Here is a 21953-nt window from a genome sequence, read left to right as displayed (position 1 = left end):
TATGTCTGGTGGGCTCTGCGGCATTCCCTTTGCATGGTTTTCTTTAGTCCCTTGTATGTGGTGTAGTCTGGGTTATTTTTATTCCCAGCAGCTCTTGATCTCCAGAATGCCCTTTTCTTCTTTCTGGAGAGACGTTTCAATTCTGCTGTGATCCAAGGTTGGCTAAACCTGCATGAGGTCATCTTGGATGGGACATCTTTCTCAAGAACAGACAGGATCTTGTTTTTGATCTCCATCCACTGGTTTTCCATTATACTATACTCAGGGTTCGAAATTGGCGATGGTCCGCTGGCCATTGGCCACCCAAAATCACGTCGGACTAGCTAAAAATCATCAAATTCGGAAGTTACTAGTCCGTGTGGCCAGCCAAAATATTGCTCCAGTGTCGTTCCCAGCATACTGGCTGTGACAAGCGCTGAATGCAAATCGCTGCGTACTCCGTGTGCAGCGCGCGAACGGAGCTAGTCCGTTTGTGCATCCTGTAAAGGAGTCTGCGCCAAGACTACTACATGCACCACCCTGGCACGGTCTCATATATATAGGCCGTGTTGTAGCTTCTCCCTGGAGAGGCTGCAGTGCCAGTGGTGCGTGTTGTAGTCTTGGCGCACGCAGACTTTTTCCACGACCTACAAAGGTTTGTGCCTGCAAACTAGCGGACGCCCATGGACCCTGGTGTTTACATCAATCGCCGTGGTATCTGCATGTATACCGAATACCGGTAGTTGTATTGTGTGTCTGGCCAGCCACATGCACATGCTGCTACATGCATTTTGTCCAATGTCTGTTTCTTTTCTCTCTCTCTCTCTCTTCTTTGCTTCTTCATCCGCTTATTCCCCAACCTCCCAAGTACGAACTGACTTTTTAGAGTGTTGTCTGTGTGATCTTTACGATGTTATTGCATCATTTTTCTGCAATTAAGAGGTGAGTTTCTGTTCATGTGTTGCGTACTTTGTTTGACGATGTGCAGGTGAAAAGTGTTCGAACTTCGTTTCCCGTGTACCGTGGAAACTCGATATTATAGTTGTAATATACAGTGACTAGACCTTCATTCGCCTTCGGAGATCTGATAATATATCAAAATACCTGAAAAACAAACTGATTTCTCCGGTCCCATTGAATTCATTTCCTTTGCTTTGTATTGTTTATTGACTACTCATTTAAACATTATCGTCATTAGGATTACAAAGAACTAATTGTCTCGGTCCTAAGGAGCTCGTCATACTGAGTTTCCATTGTATTTCGCTTGGCGTTCGGTGCTGCAAACTTCCGCTAGGGCTTATTCTCTTCCGTGGTTTCTAATATTATTACTAGTTTGGTACGATTTCTTTCGTTTAATGTCACTCTATTCGTTCCCTTTATATTTCGAAGTATTTAAAAGTGATTATTTTAAGTGTCTGGCACTGTACATGCATTGTCGTAACGGCGATTTCTCCGCTTTGCTGCAGTATTTCGAAGGAAGTTTGATACCAGCTGTGTGTGATCTTTTGTAGAGTTTGTGTTGTCGGGATGTTGTTTGCGTAGGTGCAGTTTATCTCGAGTGATCATGTTGATCATGTTTCTGAATGTTATAGGACAAGGGCCGAATGATCTGAGTGATGGTGACGATAATTACTGATGCTGGTGTAAAAGACAGCTTGCTGAGCATACTTCTTCTTTCCCCTCCGGCCCATGAATGATGAAAAAAAAAATACATACACCTCACAACAAAAACCACTTGCTAGATCAACCTTCGTAAAGTTAAATCTAAATGTTCATTAACAGCAAAGGGGAAAAACACGACAGTAAATACAAGCGAAGAGATTGTGCATGCAGTCTCTGGTCTTACGAGAAACTTGACACACCACCCCCTCTCCCCTTGTGGAAATTTCCACAAAACCAGGTGCCAGACCCCAGCTAGGTGCCAGACGAAAGAATGCGCGCACTGGAATAAACAGCGTGTAAATATAGCCTGGAAATATCGATCGAAGAACTAGCTCGTGAGTTGAGTTCAAGGAATCATCGCAAAGATCATGATTCTATAAGCAACACGTGGTTCTATAGCCTTTCTTTTGACCCATAATAGAAATATCGAACTGTCGATTACACTATAAATTATTAAAGTGTGCTTGATCGAGTATTTTAAATGTTTACTGAACTGTAGAAAGGGATTGATTAATCACTCGATTAAAAACTAAATCACAGAAATATGTGAAAGTTCTTGTATGCCGAGACAAATTCACTACCCGGTTAAACAGCGGGAATTGAAGAGAACCTAACCTCCCTGGGTGTCAGGAAGTTTTCACAAACTCCAGGATCACCCCCTCCCCCTGCCAACTCCAACATGTTGCTCCCAAACGTGCATGGTAAATACATGGCGTCTCGATGTCACCGTCAGGTACCCGAGGCTGCTTTGTTTTTGTCTTGGAATATTGATTCATTTCTTGTCAAGACATGAGTGTAGTAATCTTTTTGCATGACTATGTAAAAATTTATGATACTCAACTCGTCTTTTTGATGTTTTTCTTTCAGTCCAAAAGGAAGACAAGATAGTATCATGACGTTTCAATTGTTCAAAAGGTCTGCTTTTGATATCTCACAGACTATCAAATCACCCTTGCCTGTTCCCAGGCCCTAGCTCCACCCAATCCCGTAATGTACAGGCGCGCAAATTTTGCCATGTGGTTTTGCCAGCCAGCTGTCGGAATGTGCGTTGAAGTTACATGGCAGCCTGGTCTGGCTGGCATGAATGGGTGTCGAGTTTCAATCGACATAGTACTGTTGTTTTATTCTTTCACCTGACAGAAACACGGAAATCAGGAAGGTGTAGGGAAGAGGTTTTTGTTGTGTGTTGCAATATGTGTGTGTGTTTTCTCGTTGTTTTTTCTTGTTTTTTTTTTTCCAATGGGATCGAGGCCAAGGTGTGGAAAGATCAGAGTGAAATGAGTACAAGTACACAGTGAAAGGAGTCAGGTAGAGGGGAGATCGAATAACCAATTACCAGAAGCATTTTAAATATTGAAGTACCATTATGTGAAAAAAAAATAAGGGGAGCTACACCTATTTTAGTGCTCCTGACAAAGCTTAAAGGAGCGTGGTAATACTAATAGTTCTAAAAAATTAAACCCTGATAATTGGCCTTAAATATACTATTTCTCTCTTTTTCTCAACCTCAGCTGTTTATCAACTTCACTCTCTTTTTTTTTCCATTAAAATTTTGACATACTAGTGATTTTTTTTTTCAATTATTTATATTTTCTGATTTTTTTTCTGTTCGGGCAAGTGTTTTACACTAATTTACAAATCTGCTTGCCCGATCGGGCAAGTGATTAAAAAAAGTTGTGTAGCACCCTGGTTTATAATGGTGCCTCAAAAAGATGCTTAGCTTAAAACAAATCGACCATTAATTAGGCCTGTATTTGTCACTACTGAAACGTTTGTTTGGAGATAAAAAAAGAATGAATAATTGACCTGTTCTTCACTTCTTGTGAATGTCGTGTTGGTGTGATTACGGTGTGCGTGCGTTCATGAATAAACATCAACATTTCCGAGAAGGCCTGTAGGCTGTATGTCTTGCCCCTGACCCGGAAGACAATTTAACCTGTCACAAAACAGTTACAAAACATAGTGATGATGTATGATGATAATGAAGTAATGATAATGAATATGATATATGATATAATAACTGAAATGTACTTGGGGCCCTCCCCAAATTGACATTATTCATGCGATTAAAAAACAAGACGGACTAGTCAAAAATTTCTTTAAGCCAGTCAAAAATTTTGCGGACTAGCCAAAATTGAATCTAACTGGTCCGCATGGCTAGTTTTAAAAAAAAAGTTAAGCGTGACCCCTGATACTATACTCAGCTATACGGCATTTTCGAATGGTGCCCTCTTATGTGACCCGGCCCTAGGAAATCCTGTCGTTCAATTCAAGCTATTGGCGTGCCCTCAAAAACATGCACCGTATGCCCGAAAAGTGTACTCGTATGTGAACCCAGCCTATTAATAGCCGTGGGGCAGTAGAATTGCAACATAATTTTGGCTTCTGTATTACATGTATGTGGTAGCTTAGTAAACTTGTTACCATCAATCTTATCTGCAGTTCAAGTGGTAAGCTGTTTGACTTGGTAGCTCAATTGCCTTTACTTCCCAAACAATAAAAAACCAAATTTTCATACTTGGCAATGTGCACAAAATTCCTCCTATGCAGCATCTCTTGTCAGTTACAGTTTAATGTGAAAAACTATTTCCACTACTTAGTTTCCACATCATTTCTCTACTGCATTTATCATAGATGGCATATCCACAGCAAGAATGAACACAAACATTGTCAGAGGGAAGCCGGAATCTGCGTTCTGTAATGACCAGGCAGTGGCTTCAGAAGTCAACTCTCAGGAACAGGGAAAACCACCCAAACAGCTCCAACCTCAGGTTCAACAACCACAACAGCCTCCAGCACAGCAGCAGCAGCAGCAGCCACAGCAAAATGCCAGTTCTTTTCGCAACCTCCTGCCAGTAGCATCAACAGGGAACTCCAGCAAGTTAATCACATTGAGTGATACTGTAAAAGTGGAAATTTTTGCAGGGTTGAATTTTTCGCGCACTTTGCGCACCCAGAAACTAGCACGAAAATAAAAACACACAAATATTTTTGCTTGCCATACGGTCCAGTAGTTGATGTCTTGATCCCTCAGAATTAAAAACATGTGAAACTCTTCTAACCCCGCCAAGCGAGAAAAATAAGTCACACGAAAAATATCCACTTTTACAGTACAGTGCAGTTCTAGTTTATTCAAATGTGTGAACATGAACATTGGCTGTAGCTGAATGCACCGTTTAATTGCTATACACACTTTACTTCCAATAAGGCTGGGTTCACATAGAAGCATAGATTAAGGTATACAGTATATGGTATTCGCTATTCACTATTCGCTCTTCGCTATACGGGGCATGGCGGGTCACATAAGGTAGCGCGCATGTCCTACTTTAATATTCTTTTTTGGCACCGTCAAGTCGACCCAGTACACCATCACCCGCATCATCAACTCCCTATCCCATGCAGGTACAATGTAGGATATCTTCCTCCTATACTACCATCCCAGCAATCTTATTCACAGTTTCTGAACTAAGATTACATTGGAATGTACAATTTTTGTTACAAGAAAGTTATTACTAGAGTACAAGAATAAAAAACTGACCCAACTCCACTGGGGGTCATTTTGGGTAAATCATTAAAACCTGATTATTGCATTTGTTTAAAAACATTATATTTGATCATAATGCAAAACACTGCATCTGATTCAGAATATCAGTCTAAATGTGACCCGCTACAACAAAAGGATCCTAAAGTCGCTGACGGATGAGCCTTGAAAATCAAGTTTGAAGTCAGATCATCAGAATCCGTCAAAACGTTCAGATTTTTGTTTTTGACATAGTTTTGTAGTGTAATATATCCTTTGTCATCTGCAGAAATATCCAAGCTAAATGATCAACGGAAAGGCAAGAAAAAAACATTTTTGTTGGCCATGATTTTCTGACTTTCAACGGAACAGAAACGTGTCCGAAGATTTGGATATAGCGCCACAGCTAGACTCCGCCCCTAGAAACAAGGGAGCAATCTCATTGGTCAGTGCGTGACATCTTGGTTACTGAATGGTCTTGCGTAGACGGCTGGCGCTAGGCTTGAATGAATATCGTGGAGGTTGCTAGGAGCGCACCTTCTTTTGTGAAACAGTGAAAACTATCTTGCTTCCCCTTGATCATGATAGCGTCGGAAGGAAAATTTGAAGGCTGTCTTCTCAAAACGCTGATTTCCTAAACCGCTAGGCATGTGCTTATAAAATCATCGATATCTCCGCAACCTAGTACTTTTTATGAGCCATGTTATATATGACGTTAAAGTGGAAGAGTAAGGGAATTCTGTCATGCCTTTTTCAGAAAATTGTCCTCCCTCGACTTTGGGATCCTTTTGTTGCAGTGGGTCACAAATGCTTATTTTGGCTTAAGAGCAAATCCAGACCAAAATTGTAATCATTTTACAAACGAGAGATGGTATACGCTGAACGAAAATCAAACAAGCACGATTCCCATTATACTATACTATACGCAGCTATACGGCATTTTCAAATAGTGCCCTCTTATGTGACCCGGCCCTAGGAAATCCTGTCGTTCAATTCAAGCTATTCGCGTGCCCTCAAAAACATGCACCGTATGCCCGAAAAGTGTACTCGTATGTGAACCCAGCCTATTAATAGCCGTGGGGCAGTAGAATTGCAACATAATTTTGGCATCTGTATTACATGTATGTGGTAGCTTAGTAAACTTGTTACCATCAATCTTATCTGCAGTGCAAGTGGTAAGCTGTTTGACTTGGTAGCTCAATTGCCTTTACTTCCCAAACAATAAAAAACCAAATTTTCATACTTGGCAATGTGCACAAAATTCCTCCTATGCAGCATCTCTTGTCAGTTACAGTTTAATGTGAAAAACTATTTCCACTACTTAGCTTCCACATCATTTCTCTACTGCATTTATCATAGATGGCATATCCGCAGCAAGAATGAACACAAACATTGTCAGAGGGAAGCCGGAATCTGCGTTCTGTAATGACCAGGCAGTGGCTTCAGAAGTCAACTCTCAGGAACAGGGAAAACCACCCAAACAGCTCCAACCTCAGGTTCAACAACCACAACAGCCTCCAGCACAGCAGCAGCAGCAGCAGCCACAGCAAAATGCCAGTTCTTTTTGCAACCTCCTGCCAGTGGCATCAACAGGGAACTCCAGCAAGACCCCTGCCTCAAGTGTGGGCATGGTGCAGCCACAAAATATGGTGCCAATCACGACTCAGCAGCATCAACAACAGCAGCAGCCACAACAGGCACAGTCTGGAAAGCAGCTTCCACAAGTACAACCTCAGCTTGCAACTCAGAACAACTCTCTTATTGCTGTAAGTTGTTCATTCTTTTGTGTTTATTAGCACAGCAGCCAGAAGTGAATACTATTTCCACATGTCATTCTAACATTTTGTTTGCACAATTTTTTTTTTTCTGATTGTAAAAGAATTACGTCATGGAGTAGGTCTTCATGCTTAAACTTAAATGTATCTCATGGAGAAAAAACAAGGAGCAAATTCCAGTGCACAGTATCATTAAGCATAAATGAATTTGCTAAAATTACTTACTCAAGTATGGGTGGTAAAAGGTCCAAATTATGCTTCTAATAATATTGTGTTACACAAATTCAACATTATCTCTCACGGTCATCTTTGCTGTCAGTGAGCCCTGTGGCGTCCAGTGAGCCAACGCCTCAGGCTAATATGCAATCAGGGCCACTGTCAAACCACCCTGATCACATGGATAATGTTAAACATCAAGGAGGTACATTGATTATGTTGTGCCTTGCTTGGAATTCTGGTCGTAGCCTGTTCCACGCGTAAATCAAATCATGTGACGGACCAGAGCCAGTGCATTTCGGTCTCATCCTAATCAATTCCCGTGAGAACCCAAGCCATTTATTCACCCCACCATGTTTCAGAGCCAATGAGCAAGTGACGTTATCAAAACACATTTTGTTTGCTCTAGCTTTTGGAAGTCCTTGATATTGTTTATTGATTATGTGTTTCGTTTCTTGTTTTCCTTCTGCCATTATTTATCGCTTTTCCTGATTTACATGCAAATGATGATGTCTTACAGCTCCCCCTTTTTAGCTCACCTGAGCCAAAGGCTCAAGGGAGCTATTGCGATTGCTCTTCGTGCGGCATCTGTCGTGCGTAAACTTTTTACATTTTCATCTTCTTCTTGAGGACCCCATGACAGATTTTCAAAAATTTCAAAATTAAGGAATCTTAAAAAATCTTCTTCTCTAGTAACAGAAGTGATGGAACTATGTATTAGTTAATAGAAAGATTAAACGAGAACTTACCAGTTTGAAGTTTGATCTTTATTTAATGACGAAGTTGGAGAAAAAGATTTACAGTGAGAGCCCACTCAATGCGCGCGCAGTCATACTTCATAGCAACAAGATGTGACTTCTGTCAGAGTGGGAAGATTGAGAACTCACTTGAAGTTGATCTATACATTTTGAGATAATATTCATGACAAAGAGGGAGAGGAGGGACTGTGAATTCTTTCTCCAACTCCCTCATAAAATGAAGATCAAACTTCAAACTGATAAGTTTTCATTTAGTCTTTCTATTTTATTTTGTGAGTTTACGCAAGAGCTCAAAGTGAGATTTTGTAGCGCAGAAGTCACATTTGTTCTAACTGAACAATCTTAGGCATGCACAATGGCAAGCAAAGTGTAGGCTACAATTACCTGGGTCTCAGGCCATCATTTCCTCATAATCCGCTGCGACAGACACTTTCCCTCATCTTGCAGAGGATTGTCATACAATTCCCGAAATGTCTGCTCTTTCGACCAGCCTGTTTTTGCGAGGATCAGAGGAATAGGTGCATCTGCTCTGTTTGCTGCTGAGCTAGATGCTGCTTGGGTTAAGTGCGCACTGAACATTGTGGTGTGAATGCCAGCGCTAGTCATGATTTCCTTGATCCATCAAGAAATTGACTGTGCCATTACTCTCTTGAAAGGCCTGCGAATACTAATGAAGAGATGTTGTTCCTCTCCTCGGATATCTTTGGTTCTCTGAAGATAGGCCTTAATGTATGTAAACTACACACAAACGTCTGTCTGGGGGTATGCCTTCAAAAGTATGTCCAATCCAAAATTCCCAGGTCTAGACTGCTTAAGATGTTCATTAAATTTGACATCAGAGATTGTTTGAGAATCATTTTGTCTAGATTCAGGCAGTGCAAGGTCTGTACCCTCTGGGTGGATATCAAGGCCAGTAACATGCACAGCTTCATCGTTAATTACTTCAAACTAAGCGAGTTTGCAGGAACTATAGCATCCTCAAATACTTGAAAACAATATTCACGTCCCAAACTTCCGAATACCGTGGCCTTGGGGGCCTGAGCTAGGACACACCTCTCATAAATAAGTGAGAGAGTAGCGGATGAGTGCCGATAGTGAATTGTTCATCCTCTCATGTTCTCTTCATAAAACGTGCGTAAAAAACTCCAAAACAAAATTAATTGTGGCATGAAAGTGACTTCTCTTCTTTAGTGTACAAAACTTTTTCCATTTCCTTATGTATGTACAATACTGTCTTTGGGTTGATGTCCTCCAAGATGCAGCCAAGATGTTCATTGTTCTGCTACTCATGACAGAGTTCTCGAATGGCAACTTCAAAACCTGCAACATAACAGATCAAGGCAAGCATGTAAAGTGTGTGGTTCCCCAGATACTGTTGCTTAATCAAATTCCTGTGTCTAGGAATTAAGAGTGGTTCATCCTTTAACATTCTCCTCATGCGAGGAAACCACACTTTCGTCAGCCAGTTTGGAACAATCAAGAGACCATGTGCCTTGTCGTTTTTTTTTTATGCCTCCGCCACGAAGTGGTGCCGGAGGCATTATGTTTTCAGGTTGTCCGTCCTTCCGTCTGTCCGTCCTTCTGTCCGTCCGTCCTTCCATCCGTCCTTCCATCCGTCCGTCCTTCCGTCCGTCCGTAATGAATTTTGTGGACAGCGTAACTTAAAAACCTTTTGAGGTATCCTAATGAAACTTGCCATGTATATGTATTAGGGGGTGAAGTTGTGCCTATCAACTTTTGGGTGCACATGCTCAAGGTCAATGGTCAAAAGGTCAAGTTCAAATGCTCAAAATTTCAATATTTCCCCCATATCTATGCCATGCCTGAAGATATTTTCTTGAAACCTAGTGTATACATGTATTACTCAATTAAGATTCCCTGGTGAAAGTTTGGGATCATGCGGTCAAAGGTCAAAAGGTCAAGTAAAAATGTTAAATTTCACTTTTCTTCTCCGTATCTTGGAAATTGTTCGAGGTACATTGTATCTTCATGGAACATAGTATATATGCATGTACTGACTGGCAGTGATTAGCTAGGGAATTTGGGGTTCATGGGGTCAAAGGTCAGGGGTCAAAGGTCAAGGGCAACACTTCAAAATTTTACTATTTCCCTCATATTTGTGCAATGCCAGCAGGATTTTTTTTTTTTAAACTTGGTGTGTGCATTTTTAACCTGATAGTGATTCTCTGGAAAGCAGGGCTGCCAACTCTCACGCATTGAGCTTGAGACTCACACATTTTGGTCCTTTCTCACGCTAAAACTTTATTTCATTTGCATGCATTTCTATTGATCTCACTCATTTTGACTCCCAGATTATAGCATTGGCCTATGGGAGTCTCACTCTCAACTAGTTTCCAGTGTTGGCAGCCCTGAGAAAGTGTGTGTTTTGTTTTTTTTTTTGCCAAAAAGGTCAAAAGGTCAAAGATCAAATGAAAGTGCTGAACTTACTTCTTCTTCCATATCTCAGAAGTGGCTCAAGTTATCTTGAAACTTACTACATATTTATGCATGTTCTGCCTGACCGTAATTCTCTTATGAATTTTAGGGTCAGTGGCCAGATGAAAATGGTAACAATTTACTATTCAATACAGAAATTGCATTTTTTCTCCATATCTTGAAAATGAATCAAAGCATAAACTTATGAAAGAGTCAAAGTCAAGTTAAAGTCCTTAAATCCCCAAATACGTGCTCTCCTATTCATCCAAGTAAACCTAGGTCAAGGAAGGTGAACATTCTACACATTTGTGACAAACATGTCATTTTGATATTTTGCCAGTTTTGTGAAAATGTAGTCACACATTGTCCACATGTACTCTAGACCTATTAGGAGAATCATGCATTATGGCGGAGGCATACCAGTCGCCATAGCGACATTTCTAGTTTTGTTTGTTTGGTTTTTTTTTAGACATTTGGTGATGAGGCAGAAGGGAGGAAATGCGTAGAAATACAAATCACCCTAATTCAGAGTGAATGCATCCACTGAAACTGCATCTGAGTCGGGCAGCCAGGTAATATAAGCTGGCATTTGTTTATTGAGTCTGGACGCAAAGAGATCAATTTGGGGAGTATGTACCCCATTTCTTTGTGATATTTGTAAAAACTTTAATTCTTATTCAGCATACATTCTGTTCTGTCACTGAAATGACGAGATCTCCTGTCTGCTTCTGTATTGTCAACGGCCAGTTAAATAGCTGCTGTGATCCAGATGTTCCTTTCCTTACACCAAACCCAAATGTCTTGTGCTGCCCTGTCGCAGCCTTGAGATTTAATGCCTTCCATATTATTCAGGTAGGCTACAACTGTTTTGTTGTCGGTTCTAATGAGCACATGCAAATCATGCAAGTGGCCACAAAATGATTTCAAACCAAGCCCTGCAGCCAATATTTCAAGATAGCTAATTTCATTGTTTTGAGCATGCACTATCTCCGTCCCATCTACTGCTAGTTTCACAGCTTTAAGGGACTGTACAGTAGTGGTTGAGGTGGGAATTCATGTTTTGAACATTCCTAAGTGAGATAATGAGAAACCTCTTATGAAATATGAAAGAGCATGTGATTTTAAGAAGGATTCAACGTTTATTTGATGAAAATTGGTTTTCAAATGGCTGAGATATCCCCAAAAGTGATATTGATAAAAGGCGACATGCCCCACCTTTATTAGGATCTCTTTGTTTCACCTTCTTTTTGGATATCTCAGCCATTTCAAATCCTATTTTGATAAAACAAACTTTTGATACCCCTTAAAATTGCATGCTCTTTGACATTTTATCAAGTGGTTTCTGAATATCTCGCAAAACGTTAAAAGCTAAATCCTCACCTCAACCAGAACTGTTTACACCCTTTAAAATAAGTGGCACACCATCTTTGCCCTCTGGCATCAGTAAGGAGCTCTAAAGCTGGTCAATCTTGACTCATTGGTGCCAACTGGCAGTGAATGTTATTGAACCACCAAACTAACTCCTGTTTAGAAGCTTCAGACAAATTCATAGGCCTATCAAAATACCCTTTGCTTAATTTCAGCGTAAGAATTTTGTTTCTTTCTAGGCTACAATAGAAGAGGGGGCCATAATGAATTGCAGGGAAAGTAGCAATCAGTTTCCCATCAATGACCTGCGCCACCTGCCGGATAGTAGGGTTGTGTTTCCCTAGTAATTCCTCACATACTGCCCTGATATTTTGACATTTCTCATGAGGGAGCGTTATGGCATGCTTTATGAATCCATCAAGATAAACCCATAGAATTGGAGCCGTTGCTGAGGCTCTAGGATAGATTTCTCTGAATGAATAACAAAACCAAAATCAGAGAGCAGTTTTGTGGTTGCTTGCACCGCTTCTAGGGCTTGTGATTCAGTTTTACCAATTATGAGAGTGTCATCAAAATACCCCACAACCAGCTGGTCTCAGTTTTGCAAACACTGGCTTCATAAGTTTGGTGAAGAGTCTAGGCACTGTACTAGGGCCATTATTGGGGGAGTACCGTAAATTGCCAACATTTCCCTTGCCAGACAAATATCATATACTTGTGATGTGAGGGGTGAATAGGGACAGAGTAGTAGGCATCTCAAAGGTCAACTGAGGCAAGGTAACAACCAGGGGAAATTAGGGTTGTAGCCGTATGGATGTTATCCATTTTGAAATGCTGTACATTCAGACTGTCATTTAGGTCTGATAGATCTAAAATCAGGTCCTCATTTTTCTTTGGGCGTGTAAAAATATTGGATTCAAATTCTCTTGCCACATGTTGGCGTTCTTCGATTACACCTTTTTCGGCAAATTTTTTTATTTCAATTTCGATCTTGCTCTCCTCAGCATTGCCCACTATCTGTTGTGGTAAGGCGCGGTTTACCTCTGCGAGGTGGGATTTTCGCCTCTTGAAATTTAAAGGGCGTGTACAGTTCTGGTCGGGGTGAGGATTTAGCTTTTAACGTTTAGCCTGATATTCAGAAGCCACTCTATGAGATGTCAAAGAGCATGCAATTCTAAGGGGTATCAAAAGTTTATTTGATGAAAATCGGTTTTGAAATGTCTGAGATATCCAAAAAGAAGGTGAAACAAAGAGATCCTAATAAAGGTGGGGCATGTCGCCTTTTATTAATATCACTTTTGGGGATATCTCAGCCATTTGAAAACCAATTGTCATCAAATAAACGTTGAATCCTTCTTAAAATCACATGCTCTTTCATATTTCATAAGAGGTTTCTCATTATCTCACTTAGGAATGTTCAAAACATGAATTCCCACCTCAACCACTACTGTACAGTCCCTTTAAGTTTGTAACCGCTAATTGCATCAAATATGACAGGATCAGTGATATTAATAAGATTCCACTGTTTGCTAAAATGCCTCAGTCGACCTCCATTGGGCAGGTCTAATGGAACATCCATGTTCATTGTCAAAATCTGACTGTGCAGTGTGAGTACATGTAGATTGTGTATTTCCACAAGAGCTAGGTCTGCAACCTACCTCTTTGGGTAGTGCAGCTACTTTCTCCCCATGACATATTGTTTTGTTTGGCTGGGACTGAGTAGCTCTGCCCCCGGTTGTGCGCATATGCGCTGGAGGTGGGCCAGTCTGCATGTCTGGGGCTTAATGTCTGTTTCCCCGCTGTTGGCCTAAAAAAGGTCTGGATGTATCCCCAGCTGCGAGCCAGCCCGCGCTCCGATATTGCTTCCGAATGAAGCCACCGCTGGCCGTGCGCTTATATGGGTAGTACGGCTGATGTGTTGATCGCTTTAAATAGCCTGCCCTTTAACCACACTAAATCAGCCCTATTCTCCTCTTTGAGATCTTTTACACGTTGTCCCAGGTCATCACCGAAGAGAAACACGGTCACGGGCGTTGTAGGCTTGCACAAATGTGCGTAAGCAGCGTTCATGTCGGGTCTGATAAACTGCTTTCTCAGCCAGTTCATTTCGTAATTGGCGTTACAGAGTAAAGAAAGTGCGTCCTGTTGCGCCTCGTTCAAGTCAGTAGAAAGAGTTTGTAGGAACGCACATAGCCCACTGGTGAGAGATTTCTGTACTCTGCAGTTTAACATCCCTGCTGCATGTAGACTGGGTCACGTTATCCCAAATCATTGGATTTACTTTAGGGACTAGTAAGTTGGGGCAATTCTCGCTATCACCAATGACGTAAAAAGCACCCGGATGTTGATTTAAGCGTCATTTACGGTGCATTATGGGATAGTCCAGTAACAAAGTCACTTCCGTTCGTACGCGCGTGATACGTGACTAATGCTATTTACACATACAACCGACTGTATTCTACGTGTACTTACTGTTTTATCGACTTGAATTTTAGCTTTAATATGATTTGAAATTTCTTCATTCTTAAAGGTGCATAGTCACGGTGTTTTAGTCAAATGTGGACACGGGCACACGGCGCAAGTTTCCCATAGAGACCTACGCTATCGACTCCTTTTTAGCGCTTACGCTTTGGCCCACTTCCCCGAGTCCGAAGAAGTCCGATTCACTGTAGTCAGTGGTCGGATCACAGTTTGGCTCATGATTCGGCTGAGGAGGATGACAGCTTTAGCAAACTTTTTTTGTGATGTCATGATAATGTGGTAAATGGAAATATGCGGTATGTTATTGTTGCGTCAATGCGTTGAGGCGCGTTGTGTCCATGCCAATGGCGCAGTGTGCATGTGGTTGGCATGGGCACAACGCAACTTTTATTTTCATGAGATAAGATGACGCAGATTTAATTGATTTTGGACTTTGACTTTGACTTGTGAGACAAATGGACGTGGACATAGTTTCTGCGAGCTCTTTGGTGTCAAATAATCAAAAGTTCAACTATATTTGTTATTCTGTATAGAGTCTAGTCATCCTGGCGCATTGAATGTACGCATGAGTATAATACGGAGTAACAGAGTTTATACATGTATCGGCAGACTGAGACTGTTTGATTTGTTCAGTAAAATCTATGCAATGTCAACTGGAGACTGTCAGTGTCATCATTAACCCGGCTTACAACAAATGGTGTCAGGAGTGGAATGATGACAGTCTGGCGGATTGCGACGTTCATCCAGTTAAAGAACCCTGATCAACAAATAACAGCCTCGAGTATGACGGAATAATGGTCCACGTTTCGCTCCGAGGAGACCTGCTGTTTTGACTACACTTTGGTAGCGGACAGGAGTATGAGGTGTGCTGGGCAATCTTGATCTTGATCTTGATGGTGTACGTTGATCAGCCCTGGTAGAGCAGCACTACTCTGTGAGGCAGCTTCAAGATGATCAGGCTCGTCGATGGTGGGCTGGAGACTGGAGCTGATGGTCCGTCGGGAGTTTTGCTGTGGACGTCGGAGTGCGCTGGCGTGCGTCGGGGGCGGCTGAACATCAATCGGGATGCGAAATCGACAGTTACAGAGCTGCGATATGGCATCTCACGTACTGAGCAAGTATTTGGTAACTGAAATAATGGATGATGCTGAACTTTCGTTTAAACCGATTGGACTTTATGCAGATTTTGACATATGATGCCGTTTAGGCATTACGTTTCATGTTTGAAAATGACGTGTCTTAATTGGTCAGTTTAACTGCGTAATTAGTCATGTGTGAACAGTTTGTTTATAAGGATGTGCAAATTGATAATTTCTCTTCGACATCATTTGGACAGGCAATGAAAGGGTTGTGCGTAAATCTCGCTCTAGGCCATGCATTAATTGAAAAGTTTAGTGGGTATTGTGAAGATTGCACTGAAACACCTTTTTCTAACTGGATGGAAATGTTTAATCTCACAGTTGAGCCTTTCAATTTAAGTGATGAGGAAAAGGCTAGAGTTTTAGTGAACAACCTCATAGGGCCAGCAAGAGAAGAGATTCGCTATTGTCTGTCGGACGAGAAGCGGAGGAGTTTTACAGAGGTTGTAAAAGCTCTCCGTCTGTGTTTTAGTCGAGAGAATTCTCACTATTTGCGGTGTTTGTTCTATAAACGTGTTCAACATGATGATGAAGACTTGGCAGGCTTCAGTAGGGCTCTCATGCGTCTTTATGCAAAATTGGTAGATGCTGCAGACGATGAGAAGGAAGCTGCGGCTCTGAGGCAGCTTAGAGACGAAGCACTGTCCAGTCTTCAGTAGGGCTCTCATGCGTCTTTATGCAAAATTGGTAGATGCTGCAGACGATGAGAAGGAAGCTGCGGCTCTGAGGCAGCTTAGAGACGAAGCTCTGTCCAGTCAGTTTGTCAGTGGAACACGGGATGAGAGGGAACGAATTTTGTTGAGGCGTTTGCACATGAAAAATAGGGGAGGCCGATTTGAAGTGTGAAGGAGAGAAGCACTGTTAGTTCTCCGTGAAGATTGTATGCTAGAGGGAGATGGGCTGAAAATTGGGAGTGCTGATGCTGGAACACAAGGAGTGTTCACTGACCCGGTTGCTCAGCAGCTAGATCTTTCCTCAGATACAGCTGGATAGGAGAGGGAGGATGCCATATCTACTCTTTTGGATGGGGGATTGCAGATTCTGGGTTGCATTGATGTAGATGAGGGTGGTGCAGAAATTGATGCTGAGGGACATGGACATGAGTCATGTGATGAACAGGTTGATGCAAAGGATTTAGATGCTGGGGTGCTTCTAATTGCAAAACATGTAGGAGAGGGTACCAAGAGGGTTCCCGAATTATCACTTGAAGGTCAGGATGTCCAAAAGCATGCAAAAGTGCAGCCACAAAGAACTAACATAGCGCCAAGTGAGCGGTCAATTCCAAAAGGGGAGAATATTTCTCATGGTGACGTATTGTTGTCAATAATGTAACAACAAGGGAGGCATGCATACCCAACTGTAACATGTGGAAGCATGGATGTCATGTTCAGGGAACGGTATGGGGGCCCTGGGAGTCAAATTGGAGACCGGATTTGGGGTTGGTTGCTGCAGGTTAGAAATCTGCTGTCCGTTCATGGAATTTATTGTGAGTTGATTCGCTTACAGTGTATACGTTCATGACTGCAGCTGAAACTTGTGTACCATCTCATTGTAGCAATGGATTTAGGAACTATGCGCATTTAAAGATGCAATATCAATGCGAGAAATGATTATCAAGATATGGTTGTTTTAATTGATATGTGATTGATAAGAAGTTTTTAATGAGATATTGGAATAGTGATATGAAAGTATTTGAAATCACTATTACGTGGAAAAACGAAGGAACTATATAATAGCTATTGTTTTAATTGTTTTGTTGGCAGCTGAACAACATGGCATTCTGACAATATTAGTGGTTGTTCAGTGAGTCAGAAACTTTTGATAATGAGAATAGTTGGTCAAAAATTCATGCTTTGAATGATCCCTTAATTTTGTTTTAATTAAGTTTTGTCAATGAGCAAATTGTTGACTGTGATGATATGACACATAAAGCGGGGAAGTTATCTTTATCATTCGCTTGCTAAAGCGGGGAAGCTCATATTTGTTAGTAGTGAATTCTAACATTCCGTGACTTCACTTTGTTTTAACTGTTGCATTTCCTGATATGTGTTATATTGAGTAATTGAGAAATATTACTCTTAGAAAATAGATTATTATCATACGGGTCGTATGATATACTCGCGGGGAAGTTGTCGTGTTGTATGTACAATTTGCATATGTATTAAGAGACCTGTCTATGCTGTGCCTCGATATAAATCTTAATTGATACAGACATTAATGTATGGTTTTATATACGACGCAGAACATGTTCTGCTATGGCATGTTTGACGTTATTCTGGACTTATGTAGACCATTTTCTCGGAGAATCTGTACATAACTGACAATGTGGAACAACTGAGCTTTACATTGAAGCGGAACTGAAGATAACGTATTGATGTGTTATTCTCTAGGCCCGAACCTTTTTGCCATGTATCTGAGTTTGTATGATTTACTGTAAATTTGGAAGGTTCAAGAGTTTCAGCTTTTGGCAGATTTCAAAAATAATGTTCGATTTTGTAGTATTTCCGCGTTTGTATATATGACTGGAAAAGCGGGGAACACACGCTTTCCTGAAATATATTTTTGTAATTATCTATTCTGTTAATCCGCTCTGTATGGAATTGCTGTAAAGTGTAATGATTTGATGTGAAGAGCGGGGAATTTTTCGTTATGTAGTATTGTGTGTAATGGTATGAAAGTAATATGATGTAATTGGGATTATATAACACATGGTTGTGTTATATAATCGCGGGGAAGTTTGTGGTAAATGGAAATATGCGGTATGTTATTGTTGCGTCAATGCGTTGAGGCGCGTTGTGTCCATGCCAATGGCGCAGTGTGCGTGTGGTTGGCATGGGCACAACGCTACTTTTATTTTCATGAGATAAGATGACGCAGAGTTAATTGATTTTGGACTTTGACTTTGACTTGTGAGACAAATGGACGTGGACATAGTTTCTGCGAGCTCTTTGGTGTCAAATAATCAAAAGTTCGACTATATTTGTTATTCTGTATAGAGTCTAGTCATCCTGGTGCATTGAATGTACGCATGAGTATAATACGGAGTAACGGAGTTTATACATGTATCGGCAGACTGAGACTGTTTGATTTGTTCAGTAAAATCAATGCAACGTCAACTGGAGACTGTCAGTGTCATCATTAACCCGGCTTACAACAATAACAAGCACACTTGCATGCACCCTGGCATTACTACAGACTGCACGATGCACATAGAAGACAAAGAAGGCAACGTCACTTAGCAACACCTACGCACTTTACTCTTGATGACAGCTCAACTTTGGTAATCTTCGTATCAATGCTCTCTACACTATCGGGACTATGCACCTTTGAGAAATTGCTGTTAATACGACTATGGGTTGTTACTGCGAAGCTTCCATTTCCTACAGAAATAGGTCCGTTACTGGCATGCGAGACGTGATGTGGCCGCGTGGGTGAAGTTTTCGGGTGACTCCACAGCGCAGTGTGTGCGTGCGACTTACTAGTAGTAGTACTTGCTTGGAAGAAATTGCTTCGGAGACAGGATAAGTTCGAGATCACGGTTCATTCCTGATTGTGTTTGCGACACCTCAACAGAGAACGAATAAAAAAAGATGGGATTCCATGACGATATCCAGGTGGGTGAATATTTTCCAGCATATTTTCAGCGTATGCAGAGATGACTGATCAGTGATGTGCACATCGATCGCATGATCAAGCAGTACGATGTACCGGTATGTGTTTAGCTTAACTTGTATGTGTGTGGTGGTGCATGCTAATGCAAGGCCGGCCTAGGGCAATGCGGGGGCTATAGCTACAGTGTACGAGTATGACAGGCCTGGCCACTGGCTGGCTCAGGTACAGCCGCCTACTGTACTAGTATCCGTGGTTGGCGCGGCGCTATAGGTAAGGTACACATATGCGCACGCTAGCGCTGTGCAAAATATGCCTCAAACCGGAAGTGCCCCAGTCCCGGAAGTGCACTAAATCTTGACAAAAAAGCCACATCCGGGTACTTTTTACGTCATTGGCGATAGCGAGAATTGCTTGGTGCTGGGTAGTTCGCCGCAGACTCTTCCATCGATTTTTCCTCCCGACAATGGTAAATAAGATAATTGGTAGGATTTGCCAATTCGTCATTGATTGGTTCGGGGAAATCGCAAACTTTGCAGCAAAAGATGGTACTTGCACTGGCCACCCGTGTGCTCTGCGGGTGCATAACCCGCTGCCGCCGCAGGGAAATCACATTCATCTGCACTGGTTGCCCGTGTGCTCTGCGGGTGCATAACCCGCTGCCGCCGCAGGGAAATCCCATTTATCCCCACTGTAGCTGCTGCAGCTGTGGTCCTGCAGCGTACTGCATGCTTGCGTACGATTGTCAATTGCACACTTATCCATATCCCCAAACAGCACACCACCGTGGTCTGTGGTAGAAGCCTTACCAACATGGCCGCACATAATATACAAATGACGCACAGGTCTGAGTGCGTCAGTCGGAATTGTGTGCATAAGGTAACTATGGAATGCTTAACCCACGAGGCGAAGCCGAGTGGGTTTAGGCTAAATTCCATAGTTACCGCATGCACACTATATTCCGACTGACGCACGAAAGACATGTGCGTCATCTGATTTATAGAATGGGTAATTTTCTTGTCAAAAACCCATTTTTCTATCGTGTTACCCGATGACAAAATTACTGGATGCATTTCCTTTTGGCTTGCCGTAAACGGGCATGCATACCCGTACTTACCGTTTTTACTGGATGCATGGCGTTTTTACTGGATGCATGGCGTTTTTACTGGATGCATGGCCAGCCATGCATCAGTTTTACTGGATGCATGGCCAAGCTGAGTGCGCGAACGCTTGCTTTAGTGCGCGAACCTTTGTTACAAGTACGCGTACTCTTGCTAAGTGCGCGATAAACATGTTTACCACTGTGACTCAGCGTGCGGCCAGTAAAAATGAACACATAGCTCTCGACCAATCAGATCGCAGGATTCTCGCTACCCATTCTATAATTGTTGTTGGATATGATCGTATGGAGAACTTGATCGAGTAGGCTGGGACAGTGGCACTTCCATGACTTTCTCAAACATGGATTCAAGCTTTGAAAGGTGGGAAAGCACATCCGCATCTGTCTTCTCTTTGGGGGGGGGGGGGGAGCTCCTTTCTTACTCAAACCTGGTTTGCCAGGTTTTTTAGGGGGTTTCCCGTCCCCTTTCTTCAACTGAGCTGGCGAACACTTACACTTGTAGGTTCATGATGTGCGGCGACTGTTGTAACCACGACAGACTTAGCTGTATGCTGTGGGGCACTCGAACTAGTGCTACCCACGAGAGACTTGATGTGGGGTACACATAGGTGGAATTTCCATCCCGCAACTGTGATGCAGAAAAACTTGAAAACACTAGAATAATAGTCCTCTTCCGAAGCAAAATTCAGCTCTAACTGAGCTACAAAATTTAATAATCCACAATTAGATAGAATGTTGGGATGATGCACAGTAAAAAGGAAGAATAAGACTGGATTTTTGACTGCGTGGAGGGAACTTATTCCCTCGTATAACGTGCGAAGAAGCGAAACTGTGAGTTCTTGCGTAAACTCACAATAAGATAATATGAGTTAGTACATTGATGACTGTTGTCTCAAGTTTGTTTGGCAGAATTAGGATCCCAATGGGGCCTTAATTTTACATTTTCATCTTCTTCTTGAAAACCCCATGATGAATTTTCATAAAACTTGGCAGGTACCGGTAGCATCCTTAGGGGGATAGAATCACAATTCCATCAAATGGGCACCATCCCACCTGAGGGGCCCCCAGTAAAGAATCTTTAAAGATTTTGTCTAGGACCAGAAGTAATTGAGCTAAGTTAATACAATGAGTCAGTATATTGATGATGGTTGTTTCAAGTTTGTTCATGACGGAATCAGGGGTGCCCCCCCCCCCCCCCTCTCGGGGACCCAGGGGAGTGGGGTGGGATGGGTCCAAATGGGGAGTTAAATTGTACATGTTCATATTCTTCTTGAAGAGCCCTTCACCAAATTTGGCAGGTAGCATGCCAGGGAGTTAAGATCTCAATTTGTTCAACAGGGCCTCATGCTCCCCTTGGGGGCCTGTAGGGGGACCAATCCCCCCCCCCCCCCCCAAATTAAGGAATGTTTACAATTATTCTTCTGGAGCTAGAACCAGAAGTGATAAAGCAAAATTACTATGAGTTTGTACATTGGTGACTGTAGTTCCAAGTTTGTTCATTGAAGATCCAGGGCTGCCCCCCTTCCCCCCCCCCCCACTACCTTGCATTTGGGGAGGGATCCAAATGCAGACATAAATTGTACATTTATCTTCTTCTAAGAGCAACATAATGAATTTTCGCAAAACTTGGCAAGTAGCATTTCTAGGGGTATAGGATCTCAAAGTGTCTGATTTGGCACCATGCTTTCCTTGGATGCCCCAGGGGGCCCAAACCTCTGAAATTAAAGAATATTCAATAATATATTCTTCTCTAGACTCAGCAGTTTATTGAATATTCCTTAATTTGGGGGCCCAAACATCCAAAATTAAGGAATACTCAATAATAGTCTTCTCTAGAATCAGAAGTGATAGAGCTTTTAGTTTTTTTTTTTCAAAACTACATTCTATAAA

General features: G+C 41.9%; 1 protein-coding gene across 1 annotated transcript in view; it reads left to right on the top strand.

Moving 5' to 3' along the window:
- The first annotated feature begins 15145 nt into the window (after window positions 1-15145).
- Window positions 15146-21953, top strand: part of LOC139730340 (CREB-binding protein-like) — a 143791-nt gene continuing 136983 nt past the window's right edge. Inside the window, exons 1-2 of the mRNA XM_071641208.1 lie at window positions 15146-15302; window positions 16026-16096. Of these exons, the coding sequence (XP_071497309.1) occupies window positions 15146-15302; window positions 16026-16096 (228 nt within the window). The remainder of the gene's footprint in view (window positions 15303-16025; window positions 16097-21953) is intronic.

Source organism: Diadema antillarum, unplaced genomic scaffold (assembly GCF_040938485.1).
Source record: "Diadema antillarum isolate AM-2024a unplaced genomic scaffold, OU_Dant_1.0 seq00000301_RagTag, whole genome shotgun sequence".
In the NCBI taxonomy this organism is placed as follows: domain Eukaryota; kingdom Metazoa; phylum Echinodermata; class Echinoidea; order Diadematoida; family Diadematidae; genus Diadema; species Diadema antillarum.
Note: the sequence above shows the minus strand (reverse complement) of the source record. Positions and strands in the feature narration are given on the sequence as shown.